General features: G+C 44.2%; 1 protein-coding gene across 3 annotated transcripts in view; it reads right to left on the minus strand.

Annotated features, from left to right (window-relative positions):
* The window catches only part of mTor (serine/threonine-protein kinase Tor), a 461,269-nt gene that overhangs the window by 263,361 nt on the left and 179,195 nt on the right, over nucleotides 1-18,713 (minus strand). For all 3 annotated transcript variants that reach the window (XM_075684170.1, XM_075684168.1, XM_075684169.1), the window contains one exon: nucleotides 12,448-12,577. In XM_075684170.1, coding sequence (XP_075540285.1) covers nucleotides 12,448-12,577 — 130 coding nt within the window. The remainder of the gene's footprint in view (nucleotides 1-12,447; nucleotides 12,578-18,713) is intronic.

Genomic DNA, 18,713 nt, shown 5'->3' on the forward strand with positions numbered 1-18,713 from the left:
GGGTCACACGCATAATTCAAAGGTTGTGGGATCTTTCCCTGCTTGCAGTAAGCTGTTTTTTCATCCACTTTCATTTCCATTAATTTATTGTTTCTTTATTTCATTTATTAAGCACAAGTAATTTCCCCTATGTTGTCCTTAGTGTCCATGTTTGTTGGCTTCTTATGATATGACTAATAAAAATCGCGCCCCTCTGTTAACCCTTCTCTTCTCAAGAGAGATGGCATAAGCCTATCTACAACTAATCGCAAATTTATGCAATTGACTAGGGGTAAGCAAATACGGAATAGTAGATTTCAAAAAGAATATTGGATTGAATTAAGACAAAAAATATCTAATCGATTATCGAATATTACAAACTTTTTCACAAAATTTAATGCTTACAAATTTTGGGCAAGAAAATATGATGCTGCACATGCTTGGGAGTCTACTAGCATTGGATAACGAGAATGTAGCAAGCTATCAGTCTTATTAAAGGCCACACCAGATTAGTATGCCAACCCCCATTACAGCTCAGTTCTAGTATATGACGGCCTGGAAAATATGCTTCTTTAATAAATAGAATTTCTGTTGAATAGAACCCACAGTTTAATAGTGGACCTGAGGTATTGGCAATATTTTATTTATTGCATAGAAAGTTTTACTCTCCAGTTTTTCTCCAAGATACAGAAGGGCTATCCTTACTTTACTGCATGTGGATTATTGTAAGGCCAATCTGAGTGACAGACATACGGACTGCCCATCACGTGACTCAATCGGCAGTTTTGTACCGCCCCCTCTCCCTGCTCACTTCTTTTTTCTCCGTTCATCCAACATTCTCATGAATTTCAGCACTCCAGAAATAGACAGAGACACAATTCAAATATGTTGAAGAACATTTATCTAGAAGAAAAAAACTAACAAAAGAAAAAAAGAACAGCAAACTACCTTGACACACTATAAACACTATACACACACGAGACACTCCAAAAACTAGCTATACACATAAAAAACAAAGAAGCCTTCAACTATATTGTTCCTCCGCTCGACTAACCAATGCGACGTCACGAGCAAACGAACGTTCTGCTTGTCGCCAGTCGTGTCGGACTCCGGCCCAGCGTGGCGAAGGATGTTGGCCTGTGTACTTCCGATGCAGCGTGGGCGTTGACCTCCGACAAGAGCGATGAGGTTGCAGTCTTTGGCAGAGACCCGCTTGACACAGGGCATGGTCTGGGCCACTCGACCGTTGTGCCGCTGATGTAGCCAAGCAATTGCCTTCGTGGCACGGGACAGCAACCAGTTGCGACAGCATGGGGTTGGACAGGGGCTGCGGAACACAGCCACAGTGACACAGTCGAGGCTCAGGAGCGGGAGTTGTCGCTGGTGAACTCACGAACATCCCCTCTCCGGTCTGTGGTCCCCGCAGCTGCTACCTCCCGTCTCCAGAGCATAGCTGGAGAAGCCACTGTCTTGCTTTTTGACCATGTCAGCAATGCCAGCTCATCTCCGCCTATGTCTCCTTTTTCTTAGTTTCTTCTTCTTTCGCACTTCACATGCTTCACACGCTTCTCCTCTGCAGGTCCCTTCTCCATTTCCTTGACCAACGTCTTTGTCTTTTTCACGTTGTCATACAGGTCTTGCCAGTGACTCATGGCATAGGCCCTCATTTCAAGAGTTTTTTGCATAAAAAACTGCTCATCGCACGCTTGTCCCACCCAGTTCGAGATGAATGATCACAATGCCACTCCATATGTCCACTGTTCATACATCACCTCACGGCACCAAACAATTAATCTCTTTACTGCACTTAAACACAACTCTCTGCACTGCAAAAATACAATTTACATGGCTTGTTGTCTTGTGAATTACCATCTGAACCTAAGTAACTCTACTCAAAAAGTATGCACCCACATTTTCTCTCCCTTTAGTATATTTGACATGAAAACAGTACTCTTGCAAAGCGAGGCTCCACCTCATTACTCTTCCATTTGTTAACTTAGCCTTACTCAAGAATTATGTCCCCACTTGCCATTTTGGTACCGTTCTTTGGCAAAGAAGCACTCCGCAAGAGCAAGGCCCGCAGCTACATCGGCAGCCTTATGTTGCGGCTCGCCTCCAACGTCATCGTCGCTTTCCTGGGTCGCTTCCTGGGGCCGAATAATCTCTACAATTTCGCTATCCGTCAGCGCATCGCACGTTTCGACCGCCTTGTCTACGGCGACGTAATCTTCAAAATTGACGTCCCCGAGAGCATCACCAAAATCAGTGCCGTCAAGCTCGCTTGTTGACGCTTCCTCCGCTGGAATTTCAGAGGCATCCTCCAAAGAAGCTGCCACCAAACCGTAAGCCCTGAAGCAGTTTGCGATTGTTTCTTGCTTCACACGATCCCATGCTCGCGCCAACATGTGGATGGCACTAAGCAGGCTCACCTCGTACTTTGTGGAGCTATCCATACACAAAAGCATGCGCTCGAGGAGGTGCCGCCTGTACAGGACTTTAACATTCTTGATGATGCCTTGGTCCATTGGCTGCAAAACAGCCGTTGTGTTTGCAGGCAAAAATGCGAGGCGTATTGCACTCAAGGCTGGCACATTCACGTGAGCACTGCAGTGATCGACAAGGAACAACACATTGCGGTTCGAAGCAGCAAACTTGCGGTCCAATTTGCTTATCCAGCTCTTGAAGATTTCGGCCATCATCCACGCTTTTTTGTTCGCCTCATAGTCCACAGGCAGCGTCTTCACGCCTTTAAAACATCTCGGCTTCGCGGCTTTCCCGATCACAAGTAACCGACATCGTTCCGTGCCAGTCATGTTTGCCGCGATCAGCACCGACACTCTCTCCTTGCTGCGTTTGCCCCCAGCACAGTCGTCGTCCTTGAGTGACAGGGTCTTCTCTGGTAGAAGCCGATAGAAGAGTGCAGTCTCATCTGCATTGAAGATGTCTTCCGGTCTGTATTCGGCGAGATATTCACACAGCTTTCCGTCCTTCCACGTGGCGCATGTTTCCTGGTTAACGGACGCCTTTTCGCCACACACGCTCTTGAAAACCAGGTCATGGCGATCTTTAAAGCGCGTCAGCCATCCATCTGACGAAACGAAGTCCTCGATCCCCAACATTGCTGCAAGTGTTCGGGCTTTCATCGCAACGATGTCTCCGCTGAGAGGAAGTTTGTTGCTCCTGGCCTCCCTAATCCAAACCAGCAGAGCCTTCTCCAACTCTGGGTAAGCGCCGGTGCGCATTCGCTTCCGAGAAGTCTTGAACTTGTCGTTCTCAAATGCATCCATTATTGTGCGCTTGTTCTTGATGTAGTTAGAGAGCGTGTTCGGCTTGATCCCGTACTTCCGCGCTATGTCTTGTTTGGCGGCACCTCCCTTCTCAACTTCCTTCAAAACCTCGACTTTCGTTGCCAGGTCGAGCGTGCGATAAGAGCCACAGTTTGCCATGGCTATAAACTGCGCGACTAGGTACAGTCAATTCCGAATCACTCTTGGAACAACCTAGCCTACAAGCTTCCCGCACAAAGGCGCTCGACCAACACATGCCTCGACGTAACGCTGCGCACGCTGCAAGACTAATCTCGCACAATCTCGCCACTGCCAGTATGCAGCGCTGAGTGCACCTATGGCACCCGCGTGGCCTCCGCGATCAGCTCTGGCCACGCGCGGCAGCCACGCGTGGCCTCCGGCGGGAGCCGCTTCGCCTCCCGCCGGAGTTGATCGCGGAGGCCACGGCAGCCGTAGCAATGAATAATTGCGCCGCTCCGAGATGGATGGCGTTGCGGGCGGCTGCGGTGGCGATGACACCAACGCGGAGCACGGAACTGTTGCAACACTTGAAAAATTGCACATTCTACCAAAGAATGACGGTCACCTCGAGGATCCCGGCTGAAAATTAACTTCCAATTAAACAATATTACTGGATGAGGACTTCGAATTATCGAGCGATTTCTTCTATAGGATTACATGCAAAACTGACGGGACCAGCACTTCACTTCTAATTAACCGAAAATTCCAATTAAGCGGCTTCGAATTAACGGGAGTCGACTGTAGTATAATGGCTCTTCAAGGAATTTTGCCTTAAGCCACGCGGTATAATACGGTGTGGAGACTTGAATACAGGCTTCAGGTAGGTACCTCACTGCGTTGTCAACCAGGGTAACTTGTGTTAGCACTCCGGTCAGATCTTTTTCACATACCAGGCTCCTCTGCACTAAAACTGTATTTGTGCTGCTATTTCTTAGCACTGTTACCCGCTGTCCATGAACCTCTCCTTCTACGACAGGTAGAACTTGTTCCTTTGGGCCTCCTTCCTTTCGCTTTTCCCTCGGTACCTGTTGACTCTCTTGAGCCTGGTTCACCTCTGCGCAGTTCGGTTGCGAGTCGGTTTTTCCGCACTTGCCTATTATGCACATTGTTTTTTTTTGTGATGTGCCAGATGTACACTCATTCGCATGTTGTACCTTTCTATTGCATAATTGACACACTATTTGTTGGTTGGAGCGGTTGTTCCCTACGTGACAGTTAACGGCATAGTGCCCGGTACGATTACAGAAAAAACACCTTAACTGGGGTGGGCGCACGGTTTCCCGAGGCTCGTATTCTGCCTCGTCTACTTTCTCTCTGGGTCCTCTTTCACTTTTCCTAGGTTTGTCAGCCCCTGTGCCTCCAAAATTTGATCAGCGTGTTCAGCTAGATCGTTAAGTGAATCCAACTTTCTCTCACTTAGGAAGACACCCAGATTATGGCTATAGCAAGCTAAGAATTGCTCACCGACCAAGCAATCACCAACCCTCACATAAGTCTTTGCGACATCGGCCATTTCCACCCACTGGTCAAAATAATTTGACAGGCGGCACGCAAATTGCTTTCCCGTTTCTGTGTCTTCCGGCTTACAGTTTTGGAATCGCTTGCAAAAACATTCCGCTGTAAGTTGGAATCTTTGTAGTAGTGCCTTCTTAACCTTGTCATTATCTAGGGAGTCAGAGGTAGTCTTCCTCCCAAAGACACTCAGTGCCTCACCTACCAGGCATAGACTTAGGGCTGTGGTCCATCTGCTCTAGTCCCAGCCTTGTCCGAGCACTATCGTTTTGAACTGATGCAAGTATGCATCCAAGTTGTCACGCTTTTCATCGAATGGTGCATTAGCTTATGCAGACAGATTTTGTTGGCTTTTGGAGACTGCGAGCCGGAGGACACTGATGCCAAACTCTCGTCATCGCGGTGACACTCTGTTGCTAGGACCAATCTCAGTTTGAGCTCTAAAATTTCCTTCTCCCTAGCATGCACTTCCCGCACTTCTGCACGTTCGGCCTCACATTCTTTTTGGAAGAGCTCTCTCTGTTTCTCAATAAATTTCAGTGCTTCGTCCTGGCCGTTAACGTTTAGAGAAAAGCCAGGTAATGCCTCGGAATTTGGCAACCCTAGTGCATCACTTTCACTCTCACTTTCACTGTCACAGCTGAGCAGCGACTTTCCTTTGCACGTGCAAGCTGTCAGTGGCAGACTGCATAAAGATGCCAAAGGCTTACGATTCTAGAAATGCGGTCTTTGAGCGCTGATGAAATGGCTGCCATCTATCTTGTAGAACACAAAAGCTGAATTATAGTTTCCTACGAGGCACTAAAGAAGTGCTGACATCTATGTGATAAAACAAAAAAGAGCGAAATTACCACGGATTTCAAACACTGGCACTGCAGTCTTCTATGTAGTTGGAGAAAAACTAAGTGTACGTGTCTAGTTCGCCTAAGTCGCTTTGAAAACACGAAAATTGCCAGTGACAAGCTGTAGTTGTCCAAAGCAAATTAACCATGATTGCATCGAAGAGCTGAGGTCGTTCAAAACACTTAAGGGGTGAAGTCTGACATACTTTTATGTTGCGATATGATGCAGTTATTGCATAAAAGGCATCGCGGACATGAATCTAGTTACGTACCACTGAAAGAGCGTAGCACCACATTTCTGCGACCAGTAGTTCCACTTGCGTTCCTGACGAGAACATGCTAGGTCCCATACTCCAAGCATGGAGTTGCGCATATATAATAAACTAAAACCTTGTTAATTCAAAGTCATCGGGACTGTAAAAAATCTTTAAATTAAGTGGATGTTTGAATTAACACACAGAAAAATGCAACCCAGGCAAAAAATTTTGCTGCAAGAATGCGTTACCTTTATTAGGCTATCTTTGGCTTACTTAAGGTAATCAGAGATGCTGGTTTGCTGTGTCCTGTAGTTCGAGGCTACAAGGGTCATGTTTTCTAGTTGGCCAACTATATGCAGCATTTGAGAATTTCCATCGTGGCACTCAACAAAATTGCGGATGACGTTCAGCGATCCGATAACTTCTCTGAGAGCAGGTGCTCGGGAGGGCTCGTTAGCATCGTCTTTCGTTGGTGTCATCGCACATAGTCGCAACAGATGTAGCTTCACTTTCCAAGTCTGAGTAGCATGTTTGTTGACCATTTTCGAAGTTCAGATACTCGGTGAAGCCGACTGCACCAGATTCGCTATTCTCTGTGCAGAGTGCATTGATCCGGTCGCAATACTCAGCTCCTTCTTCATCAAGTGCACATGAATAGTCAGCATCAGCATTGACGGTGCTTTCCTTCGAGAAGCCAGCGTGTTAAAAACACCGCATGATAAAAGTGGGTTCCACTTGCTTCCATACATACACAATAAGACATATGGCCCCAAGGAGGTCTCGATGGAGTACTCCTTGCCATTGTCGTAGCAAAGGAGCATGGGCTTGAGTCGGTGGTGGCGCTAAATCTTTCTTGTGTGGTGAATGACGCTTTGGTCCGTTAGCTGTGAGATTGACGGGGTGTTCGAAGGAAGAAATAACATCTTGATAGCTTTCAGGTGTGGGATGTCACCATGCTCCAGGCAATCATCAACAACAAAGAGTACATTCCTCCCTGTGGCCACGAACTTGTAGTCAAGCTGCCGAACGTAACCTTCATATATTATGCGTGTGCCCAGGCTTTCTTGTTGTGCCGGTAGATAAGCTCATCTCTTGACGGCCGCCGCGCATATTTACAGCAGCGAGGCTTCTCACTCTTTCCAACTACAAGCAGTGGCAACTTGTGTTTACTGCATATGTTCGCGCCGAACAGAACGGTAATTCTTTCCTTGCCCTGCTTTCGACCCTTGACCATGGTGTCCTTCGCTGCAAATGTTTTTGTGGGCAGCATCTTATAAAAAAGGGCTGCCTTGTCAAGGTTGTACATATCGTCTGCACCATACTCGCTAAGCAATGGAGCCAACATGTGTTTCTTCCAGTCGTCAACGACGCTTTCGTTTGCGCTGGTATGTGGTATCTTGGTATGTGGGAGCCTGTACTCGCGACTGCTTCGAAGAATATGTCTTGCTGTAGGCCTCCAAAACCTTCGACTTGTCCTTCAATATTGTGGACAACGTCAAGAGGGGCACACTGTGCCTTCCAGCCAACTCGGTCTTGGAACACGTGTTCTTACCCACTTCTTGGATACAGCAGAACTTCTGCTGCAGTGCTAAAGTCTTATACTTTGGCATCTTCGCTCACTGGCACTTCTGCACAGTTCAGAAAAAAAAAAAAGAACACCACGCTAGCTGCAACAACCCTAACCACTGCACACAAAGAAACAATGCAGACCGGCGTTACATGCACACACGTCGCCGCAGGCGCAGACAGAGGATGGGCGAAAGGCAGGCAGTGGCAGCAGCACGAAACATGCGTTGACACTGTGACCGCTGTGACTGCAAGGAGAAGACATGCTTCACTGCACGTCTTCTCCACAGTAGGTGCGTGTTTCGGCAGTGCGCGGGGCATATGGTGGACTGATTTTTGTGCTAGCAGTACTACGGGCCGGGCTCTTCGTCTATAAATAATCGCAATTGCTATGTGGCGTCACCTCGCGGCTCTGAATGGCACTCATTTCGTCGGGTTTGTGGTGAAATGGGGATCGGGAATTGCTGCATAGCACCCCAAATCTTCAAATTACCCGGGTTGGCCTAGGCCGCCAATTCGAATTATCCAGTTGAATTTACATAGGAAAATATGGGACCACAGAAAACCTTCTGAATTATCTGGGATTTCAAATTAACAGAGTTCGAATTAATGAGGTTTTACTGAGCATGTGTTGGTGGGCTAGTTGGTTAAGCATGATTACAAAGACGGCGCCGAATACAACAACACACGAAGGGGACACGAGACAAGCACGTAGGCAAGCACGTAGACAAGCACAGGTTTTACTGTCGACTCAAATCCCAACTTCGATGGATTTTTACTAGGAGTGAGCTAATACTCGAATATCACCAAATCAAACCGAATAGTGAACATTCAAATAATTAGAGTCACGAATGGAATACCTGCTATTAGTTTTTTTTATGTATTCGGTGCAGAGATCCTCACAGTGCCACATGTTGTGTGTGCCATGGAGCCCCTTGTGCTCGATGCCACACAAGCGAGCACCTTAGTTTGTTGTTTTTGGTGCAAAAGGAGTGCCAAGCGTGCCACAGACGAGCCACTGTTACGTGGAATTTGTCTCTGCACTTCTGCCCTATTGCATGCGCTCCCCGACGTCAGCCCGATGCTGGGATTGAACGCAGAGCACCAGAATGCCGAATTCGTAGAATAGCAACATGCCAGCCAGGGCCACCTATGTTGGTACAAAGTTTGTCCATGTTGACAGGACCAATCGAAACGATGACGCAACACGGACAGAGAGAATGGCAACAAAAGCAGCGCATATTTCATAAAGTGTAATAGAATGTGTGAAGATCGTGCTGATTGGCTACTGGAAGGCATGCGGATTGTGTTGGATACGAGGCGGGACGAACTTCAACACAGGCATCAATCTAACCAGTATGCGTGATCTCGCGATGAACCACTTGTACAGCCATATTAACTGCATGATGGCTTGTGGCCCATTACGACAATGGCCAGCGGCGAATTTTTGCCTTGGCCATTAGGCCTAAACGGTGTGCAATTGTGGCTGCTTCGTCAGGTATCGGCAACTAAAGCTACAGTTTGGTGTTGAATCAATGCAGATCTTTTTGCAGCCGTCTGCATTACATTAGGAAAGCTGACAAATCGCCTCGCAAACAAAATCAAGTGTTTGGCATGGCAACAGTGTTGCTCACGGTTGTGCTATCTGTTACACTATATGGTAGCCTCTCATTCCCGATGCCGTTCGTAGATGCACACTGGTATCTTTTTGTTGCTTCGAGCAACCCGTTACGAGACTGGTTATTATTATACATAGTGGGCACAAAAGTGTCATGTGACTAGTTTGCTGACCGCCCGACTGCATTCATATGTGTGGACAGCGGACTGACGAGGAAAGGGGGGAGAGGGAGGGGGCATTGTGCGAACTTTTCATGATTCTCTTGATCTTTGACAGGTGGCAAATAATGCTAAACCTGAAAATGAAAAGGTGCCTGCTCTACTGTTGGCGCTGACCACAATCAACCCCCACAGCGCCAACGATAGCCACATGCTAAGCAGTAATTGAGTCAAGTGATGTGCGGTCCGTGCTTTCGTCTGTCGCGCAGATTGGCCTCATGATAAACAACTTACCATAAAGACTGGAAAGCCCTTTTGTATTCTGAAGTCAAACTGGAAAGCAATACTTTCTATGAAATAACTAACAGTCATAATAGTACACAGGTTAACTTTTGAACTAAGAGCCTGATTGGTACTTAGTACAACATAACATTCCTACCATATAGACTAGTGTAAGGGCTGAACCCTGGACTTGGCAACCGAAATTTGCAAAAAAAGAAAATTTCCAAAAGAGAACCAATTGCGTTCAGCGCCTCAGGGCCGCACGCTGCATAGTTCCATGTGCCGCTACCAGATGGTGACAGGGACGCGTTCACTTCTGATGCAACGGATCCGGGGTGTGCATAAGTCACCGGCTGTGCTGGCACCAATTTGACCAAAAGGTTTGGTCCCGTGTGAGGGCTGCACCTTGTCAAATTTTTGAAAGTAGAAGTCCAGCCCTTACACTAGTCTATATGGTAATATTTTAGTTTCAGAGGTAAAAAAAAATCACTTAATTCTATTCAACTGACATCCCACAGATAAAAAATATTTTCAGGATATTTATACTAGAACTGAATTGTAATCAGTGCTGGTATACTAATTTGGAGTTCCCTTTAATTAAAGTAGACTGTATTGTATATCTTGATTTTTATGTACCAAAATTACTGATAGCTTGCTACATTCTTGCTATGCTATGCTAGGAGGCTGTTATGATGTTATCGTTGCCCAAAATTGTAAGCATTACATTTTGTGATAAACTTTTCTAATACTCAATATTTGATTCAACATTCAGCTTTCTTGATTTGAGTCAAAATCTACTATTCGGTATTCACACACCCCCTATTCTTACATTACAGTTTGAACTTAACAAAACCACCGCATGCCACGTCAGCAATTTGTGGAAATACCATTGAGGAAGCAGCGTGCAAATCTCATCGCTGTGGGATGAGTGAGTTGAAAGGATTTCATTCGTGCTCGCAGAGTTACAATTGTATGGGGATGGACTTGGATGTTCTGTAAGCTGAAAGCCACTTTTAAATCTAATGACATTGGTGTAGTGTTGGCAGGGCATGATGTAGCACAGCTGGAGGGGAAGGGCCCAAAACAAAGAGGCTGCGAGGCGCCACGCACCAAACATGTGCTGCACGAGAAGCAAGGATGACTGGTTCCAAAATGAAGTTAGTTCAGAAACTGAAACCCGACAAAACTACCTGGTTGACTAGTTGCCAATGTAAAACAATCAGCCAGATTGGCCCAAAATGGCATACTGTTTGGATACGTGGCCAGGTTTGTTCAAGCATAATTCACAGTGCAGAAGACTACCTTTAATTTCACTCTGGTTAATTCAAGTTTTCGCTTGTTTGATCATAGCCAAACGTCCTAGCCGAAGGCCCTGGCCAGCGTCCATGCATTTCGATGGGCCCAAACTTTCATTATTTCGATCCTAAAATTGGCTTTCACTAGTTGATTTGAACTTGACCAGTCAGCACACATGTGCCTGACCCCTGTGGTCACCCCGATAGCGACCACTTTAGTGGTAGCGTCTCTCAGCAAAGATTAGGGGGCAGTAAATGCTCTGAACATATACGTCATATTCCATTGAAAACACCCATTTTCACACTGCGTTTCAAGATTTGCAAGTAATAACTGTAGCTCACAATGTCTGATTGCCTGGTTTTACCTGACACTAACACATGCCTTTTACTTTCTTTCTTTCTTTCTTTTTCAGAAAAATTGGGCAATAAATTGGCTGCGTGGTGCAATCGGACACAATGCCAAAACCTACTGGGCGGCGTTCGTATACTTTACTGCATATCATAGCAATATGGCTGCGGAGTTGACTTTAAAACATAATGCAGTGATGCTGAATTTAGAAAACTGGCTGCGTTGTATGACACATATTATGCAACACATTTTTCTTGCTAAAAAATTGGGTGCACGCTAGATTTCTACTTTGTTTAGGGGCTTTAACGTAATTTCTGCATTAGTTTTCTACTTTGGACATATAGAAAGTGGGTGCACATTTGATTCAGGGCGAGTAAGAATCTGGAAAATACTGCCAAATGAATCAGCTATTTGTTTTTGTGTATTTTCTGCACCTTGTTTAATTCAACCTGCCGGATAAGTTGATCAATTTTGATGGTGCCACCAGGGTGCCACATATGAAGTCGACAGCACAAGTGTACTGATGATGGCGAAACGCATATACATACAGGCTGATTTGCTTCTGTTCATTTCTACCTTCTCCTGAATAAAATTGAGCAACAAGCACTTCCACGCACTTGAAGCACACTGTATCTGAGCAACACCAGCTCTTATGGTTAGCATTGCAATCAGTATATCAAAGATCATGTGCAAAAAAATGAGTAAACTTTTGTGCATTCAACACGCCCTTGGAGAACCAAATCGGTGAATTCCAGCTTTTTACAATCTCGGGAAACTGAAAGACATGCGGAGATTTCATATAAGGTTCAGGCAGGCGTATTTTTTGTATTTTGAATACTCTATATATCGAATTATTTTGCAATCCCCTAACAGTTCAGTACATCCGGGATCGACTGTTGTGAAAACACTTAAGACCAACACAAGAAGCTCTATGCCAGAGGTCTTTAGAACTAAGCATGTCGTGTATACTATTTTTTCCTAATCTAGACTCTAATTATAATCTAGAAGCACTTTGATAAGAAGATGCATTTGAAGATGAAGATGTGCTGTGGCCCAAAATCTCAACGTCATGCCTGAACCTTGCAGGGTCAAATACACTGGTAAATGTGGAAACATAAAAATTTGACCTAAGTAATCTTAACTCATTTTAATCTTGCACTGACAGTGCACTTCCTACAAAGCAGATTACTTTGGATTTATCAGTGAATATTGCGCATCAAAGAAGCTGACAGGACAGCTTGCACATGCAATCACTTGCAGTTGGGCAAGTGATTCACCAACCTTGACTTTCGGGTGGGACCACACTGATGCTAACAACTGCTCCTGAATCGCTGAAGTCATCAATCATCCCCATGTTTAGCTTGTGCTTGAATGGTTCCAGTGCCCCGAGCAGTCCCAGCACTCGAATAGCCTACAGAAGTTTAAGGAAAAGTGCATAGCTAGATCAGAATAATAAAGCGTTTTTGCCTTGTGCACGATAGCTGTGGAAATGTTTTTTTTTTTACATCTTAGCATATTATCTTTTTAAATGTATCTTTTTCTACAAAAGTAACAAATGTTCCAAACACAAACCCATTTTTTAATATACTTTGGCAAACTGACAACGACAACCAATGATGACAACAACATTATTTATAACGTTTGGCATAACACACCTTACGATGAATGTTGACATTCATGCGATCAAAATTAAAGCAATGTAGTGAGCGACATACCATACTGCCACCACAACACATGAAGTAGCAATCTCACTGCCAACCACAATGCCAAATTGACCGTGACACAGTATATCTAATAATCACTGCAGCTCAGTTGAAACTCTACAGTAGCTCTAGTATCCTGGCTGTAACTTCGTTGCAATGGCTCTCCATCAGGCTACAATGCTCAACATGGAGGTGTCTATTGTGGATGGGGCACTACTGCTTTAATATACCAATACTACTAATATACCAATACAATATACTATACTCAGAGGCCACGGGGAAAGAACAGGAGGCGAAACTATGGGTTGGCACCAGCGTGAGTCATGATAATGTCACACTGGGTGGGGAGGAGACATGCAGTTTCAGGCGTGCTATCGTGCATTGGTGAATGGAGGCACACCGCCCCTTACAGTTGGAGCGGAGCGCCTGCAGCCGTGGTCTCTGACGGCATCCAGCATCGTCTTCTACTGGCCACTTGCACTCAAGGCATAAAGGATCTGTAGCTCATTTCAGTACAGATATTTTTTTTCAAGATTTATATTTAGGATCACATGTTTTATATGTGGCAATGAGAGGAAGAAACCAGCACACTTCAAAGAGCAGATGATCTCTAATCATAGCTAGGCGAGTATACAAAACTGCACTTGGAGCTTTACAAGTTCGTTGACATAACGAAAGATGAGAATTTGTCCTCGTGTATGAACATGCACCATAAGAAATGCCTATTTATTTATTTTTTATTTATTGGGTACCTGCTTCGCCATTCAGGCCTTACAGCAGGGAGAGTACAACTCATATAAACAAGCACTCAAAATTACCTTCATAAAACGTGGAAGAAATCATCATTTGAACAAATACAGACAGTGTCAAGTGGTAGAGTATTCCAATCTCTTATAGTATGAACAAAGAAAGAGTAGCGGAAAGTGTCCCTTTTAAAAGGAATCTCACATATTTTTAATTTGTGATCTCACTTTTTAGAAACATATGTGGGTGGCTGAAAATACAATTCTCTAGCTATCCCCGTTTTAGAGTAGTGTATGTTATGAAGAACTTCTAATCTGAGATTTCGACGATGGTGTTCAAGAAGGTGCCAATTTAATACTTTATTGCTTTCTGTCATGCTAAGCATCCTGTCATAATTGCCAAGGACAAACCGAACTGCCCTGTTGTGCACCTTTTCTAGTTTATCTACAAGTTCTGTAGTATATGGATCCCAGCAAACACACGCATACTCCAATGTACTGCGGACATGTGTGAAATACAGTTGCTCCCTAAGTTTCTGCGGCAAACTACTGAAGTTACGTTTCAAGAAACCCAATGCTCCGACAGCCTTGTTCCTAACATGAGCAACATGTCTTTTCCATCTAAGATCAGCAGAAAAAAATACACCTAAGTATTTATATTCTGTCACTTGTTTAAGAGTACCATTATTTATAGTGTAATGATTGCTGTCATATGAGTGCTTCCTGGTAAAGGTGACGTGGACACACTTTTTCACATTCAGTGACATTTTCCATTTTTTCCACCATGTGGCAATCAAATCCAAATCATGTTGTAGTGCTTGTTGGTCAGATTCGCTGTTGATGACCCTATATACTATACAGTCATCTGCAAACATTCTAAATGATGATGTAATGCCCAAAGTGATGTCAGTAATGAACAACAAAAATAAAAGTAGACCTAAAACTGATCTCTGAGGTACACCAGAAGTCACAGGAACATATTCAGAGGAACATCTGTAAAGAGCCACAAACCTCTGTCTCGAGCGAAGATACTCGGCAATCCATGCGATAACTTTGTCATCCAATTTGTAACCTCGAAGTTTAGCGATCAGTAGACTGTGTAACGACGTCAAAACCTTTTTTTGAAATACAGAAATATACAGTCAACAATTTGTTTCTTGTCGACTGCTGAGACTAGCTCATGAGTGAATGCAACCAATTGTGTCGTACACGAAAAACCATAACCTTGCTGAAAAACCTTGGTGAAACCCATGCTGACTAGGACGAAGAAGGTTATTGTTGTCAAGATGAGACATGATGCAGCTATAAATCACATGTTCCTTAACTATACATACAATGCTAGTTAAGGATACTGGTTTGTAATTCTCAACTCTGTCCCTCTGTCCACTCTTATGAATTGGCACCACTTGGGCTATTTTCCAATCACCAGGAACAATGTTGTTATTTAAGGAATCTTGAAATAAGCGACACAAGTACGAACATAAAATGCCAGAGCAATTTACAAGGAATGATGCAGGGATATCATCCAGACCAGACGCTTTTGTTGGCTTCAAGCGCTGCAATAGCTGCTCGATGCCCATCACACTAGACACAACCTCAGGCATTTTGTCAGCTTTAACTAGAAAATCAACACTATTAACCCCACTAATGTTTGAATGAGTGCACTGAAATACTGATGAAAAGTAATTAACAAAAATTTCGACCTTACTTGAGTCATCATTAACAATTCTGTCGGACCAGTGCAAGGGTGGAACAGAAGTGTCATCCTTCTCTTAACATATTTTTGACATTCCTTAGGATCGTCTACTAATCTCTGCTCCAAGTTTGCAAAGTATGTGCGTTTAGCAAATCCAGCCAGCTCTCTAAAGCTACGTTTTAACTCAACTAACCGCATGTGATGACTATTCCATTTCTTAGTTTTAATCTGCCGATAGATTCTTCAAATTTTTCGTAATAAGGAATGGAGTCGACAGTGAAACCATGGTTTATCTTCTGCACGTTTAGAAGACAGAGTTCGAAGGGGAATAAAGTTATCTTGCAGTTTGAAAAGCTTGTTTTTAAGTATTCCCCATAACTCTTCCACGTTTAATTCATCGGCCAATGTGTCAAAAGTAGGAAAATAAGATTCAAACACTAATTTTAGTGCAGTGTTGTTAGCCCTATCATATGCATACACAGTTCCAGGAGGTTTTTTTGATACACACACATTTCGAAAAATAGTGTCGGCTAGAATACCATTATGATTGCTTATACCAGGCAAAACACGTACATTTAATACAATGCTTGGTGCATCACAAAACAACAGATCAAGTACATTACCAGTACTATCATTACGCGTAGAGTCTCTTACGAACTGATGGAGCATATTTTCGTGCACAAACTCAAAGAAAGCTGTATATAAACTGCTGTGGCAGTACGTGTAAGCATATTGCCAGATCCCTAATCTATACTGGGAAGATTAAAATCTCCTCCCAATATAATGTGATCCCTTTGAACTGTCTCAAGAAAAGTAGTCATTTGTGCAACCTCATGATAAGAAGCACCAGGGGTTCGCTAATAAGATCCAATAAGAAAACTTTTACCATTTTCGGCCCACAACTTGCAAAATACAGATTCATATTGCAAATCAGAATCAACTCGAACACAGGGCAAGTCGGATCTTACAAGAATAAATATGCCTCCTCCCCTTGATTCACGGTCCCACCTAAAACTGTGATAACCAAGAGGGAATATTTCTCTATCGAGGACCGTAGAATCGAGCCATGATTCAGTTCCTAATACTACTGCGGGCTTAACAGAATTTAATAGTAAATTAAAATGATCAACTTTGTTTCTAAGGCTTCTACAATTGACGATCAGGAGTCTGAGCCGATGCGTCACCACAGATTGCAACAACGGTCATGTTTCGAGTATGTTAGACATAGCTGCTGAGTGGGGAAACAAAATTTAATTATATTTCTGTGCACGTTTGGGCAGACATGAACAGATGGAACAGCAGAGCAGAGCAGTGTCTGCCACTCGCTTCGAGCAGTCAGAATCATCACTTTGTAAGTCCTGATGTTCCCCTACTGCTACTCTACGATGTAAGTGTTCACTAATAGATGACAATGGGGTGCCGATGCTTCCTCCCAAACTGTAACAGTGGATATAAGTACTGCGTGAAAAATGTTTGAACTTTCAAAGCTCCAAGTGACCCTGAACACCTGCAAGAATGGGCGAGAGCTATTGGAAGAGAGGATTGAGAAGTGACAATAAGTGACTACATCTGTGAATAGTATTTTCCCAGTGGAATGGTCAGCGGGCGTAAATATTATGCTGAGGTTGGAGGCGCAGTCATCCTTGACCAGCTAAAAAAGTCTTTTGTTGCTCAATGGGATGGTATCTTGCGTGTTTCCAAAGCTTCGACTTGACTTGTGCCCAGCAAAGAAACCAAGAGCCAGGCCAGAAGCTCTTTAATATTACCGGTGAAATCAGCGCCAAATGAGCGAAGGTCGCCATTACTTGTAACAAGTCACAAGTTGTCATTGATGACAGTCACAAACTCCAAAAATGCTGTGGACTTTCAGGTGAGCTCGATTGCGAAGGAGGCGTGCACGTCTGAACCTTCAAGTCATTTGTGCATAAGCTCTCCACTGCAGCCAAGTTACACCTTTGTTAAAAATTAAATTATAGTTTTTTTATGTGCCAAAACCACTTTATGATTATGAGGTACACCGTAGTAGGGGACTCTGGAAATTTGGATCACCTGGAGTTCTTCAATGTGCACCTAAATCTAAGTACACAAGTGTTTTTGCATTTCGCCCCCATCAATTTGCGGCCGCCGTGGTCGGGATTCGATCCCGCGACCTCGTGTTTAGTGCAGCCCAACAGCATAGCCACTAAACAACCACGGTGGGTTTACACTTTTTGTGTGTGTGTGTGTGTGTGTGTGTGTGTGTGTGTGTGCGCGTGCGTGCGTGTGAGTGTGTGTGTGTCATAAGAACATATTGTACGCCATTTTCCCAAAATGAAAACTTCTGCCCTAGCATGCAGGTAAAAAAAACTTAAGCAAATTGCCCTAGTGATTGTGGAGAGCTTTGTGAAATGATCACATTCGGTCAGTCCTTCTCTCATGATGCTCCGGCCAGCTTAGCAGGAGCATCTTCTAACAGCTGCCATCTCATTTAGTGACAGGCATCATGTTCTGCTAGTGTATTCAAGCTATAGCTTCCTAATGCAAGGGCAGCGCTCTGGCATCAAGCAGCCGCACGTGAGCAGACAACAAGAGCTTGCACCGCACTCCTCACGTTGGATGGATCCGCTGAATCACCTCGACATACCATTACGTGAATTAGTTTGGTTGCCGTTTGGTAGGCGGTGCTGTCACGGCGTCCGCCATCACGCTTCTGCCTGACATTATGAGGAGGAGAGTTGCATCGCCGTGAAGTAGCAGAGTTGCATCTCCTAAATTATTTGTTCTTCATGTTAGAGGCCCAGTGTTCTCAGCTTCAGGTGTGTGTTAAAGAACCCCAGGTGGTCAAAATTTCCGGAGTCCTCCACTACGGCGTGTTTCATAATAAGAAAGTAGTTTTGGCCCTAAAAACTCTCTAATTTAATTTTAATGTCAGAGGCGGACATCACTTGCACAAGGAATCTAAATGAATGATCATTAATTAACAAAACTAATTATATTTTTAATTAGTTACTATTGAGATTTACTAAATGTATCCGGTGAGTTTGCAAGGCATATCTACTTGGAACAAATTTTGAGAAAGACCAGTTTCCAGATAGTAATTACAGAAGTTGGTGACAAAAATACATTGGCGTCTCAGTTACTGAAGAACTTCAATGCATAAACCGACGTTTTCTTAAGAAGTAACTGGTACAACAGTGCATTTTTTTGCAAGTTTGATGGAGAATATCACGAAACCCGTGCCATCCTCAGTATTTGCTCTAAGTGGATATATACCACCTAGCAATCTCACCAGCTACAACTCGTAAATTGCAATATACAGGGATTGATCCAGAAATAAGGTTCCCAAAGAGCTCCCTCCAGCCACATGGGAAGGTGCGAGGCAAAATCCGGCAACACTGCTGCACGCGGCTGTTCCCCCACTATTGA

This window comes from Dermacentor variabilis, chromosome 3, assembly GCF_050947875.1.
Source record: "Dermacentor variabilis isolate Ectoservices chromosome 3, ASM5094787v1, whole genome shotgun sequence".
Taxonomy (NCBI): domain Eukaryota; kingdom Metazoa; phylum Arthropoda; class Arachnida; order Ixodida; family Ixodidae; genus Dermacentor; species Dermacentor variabilis.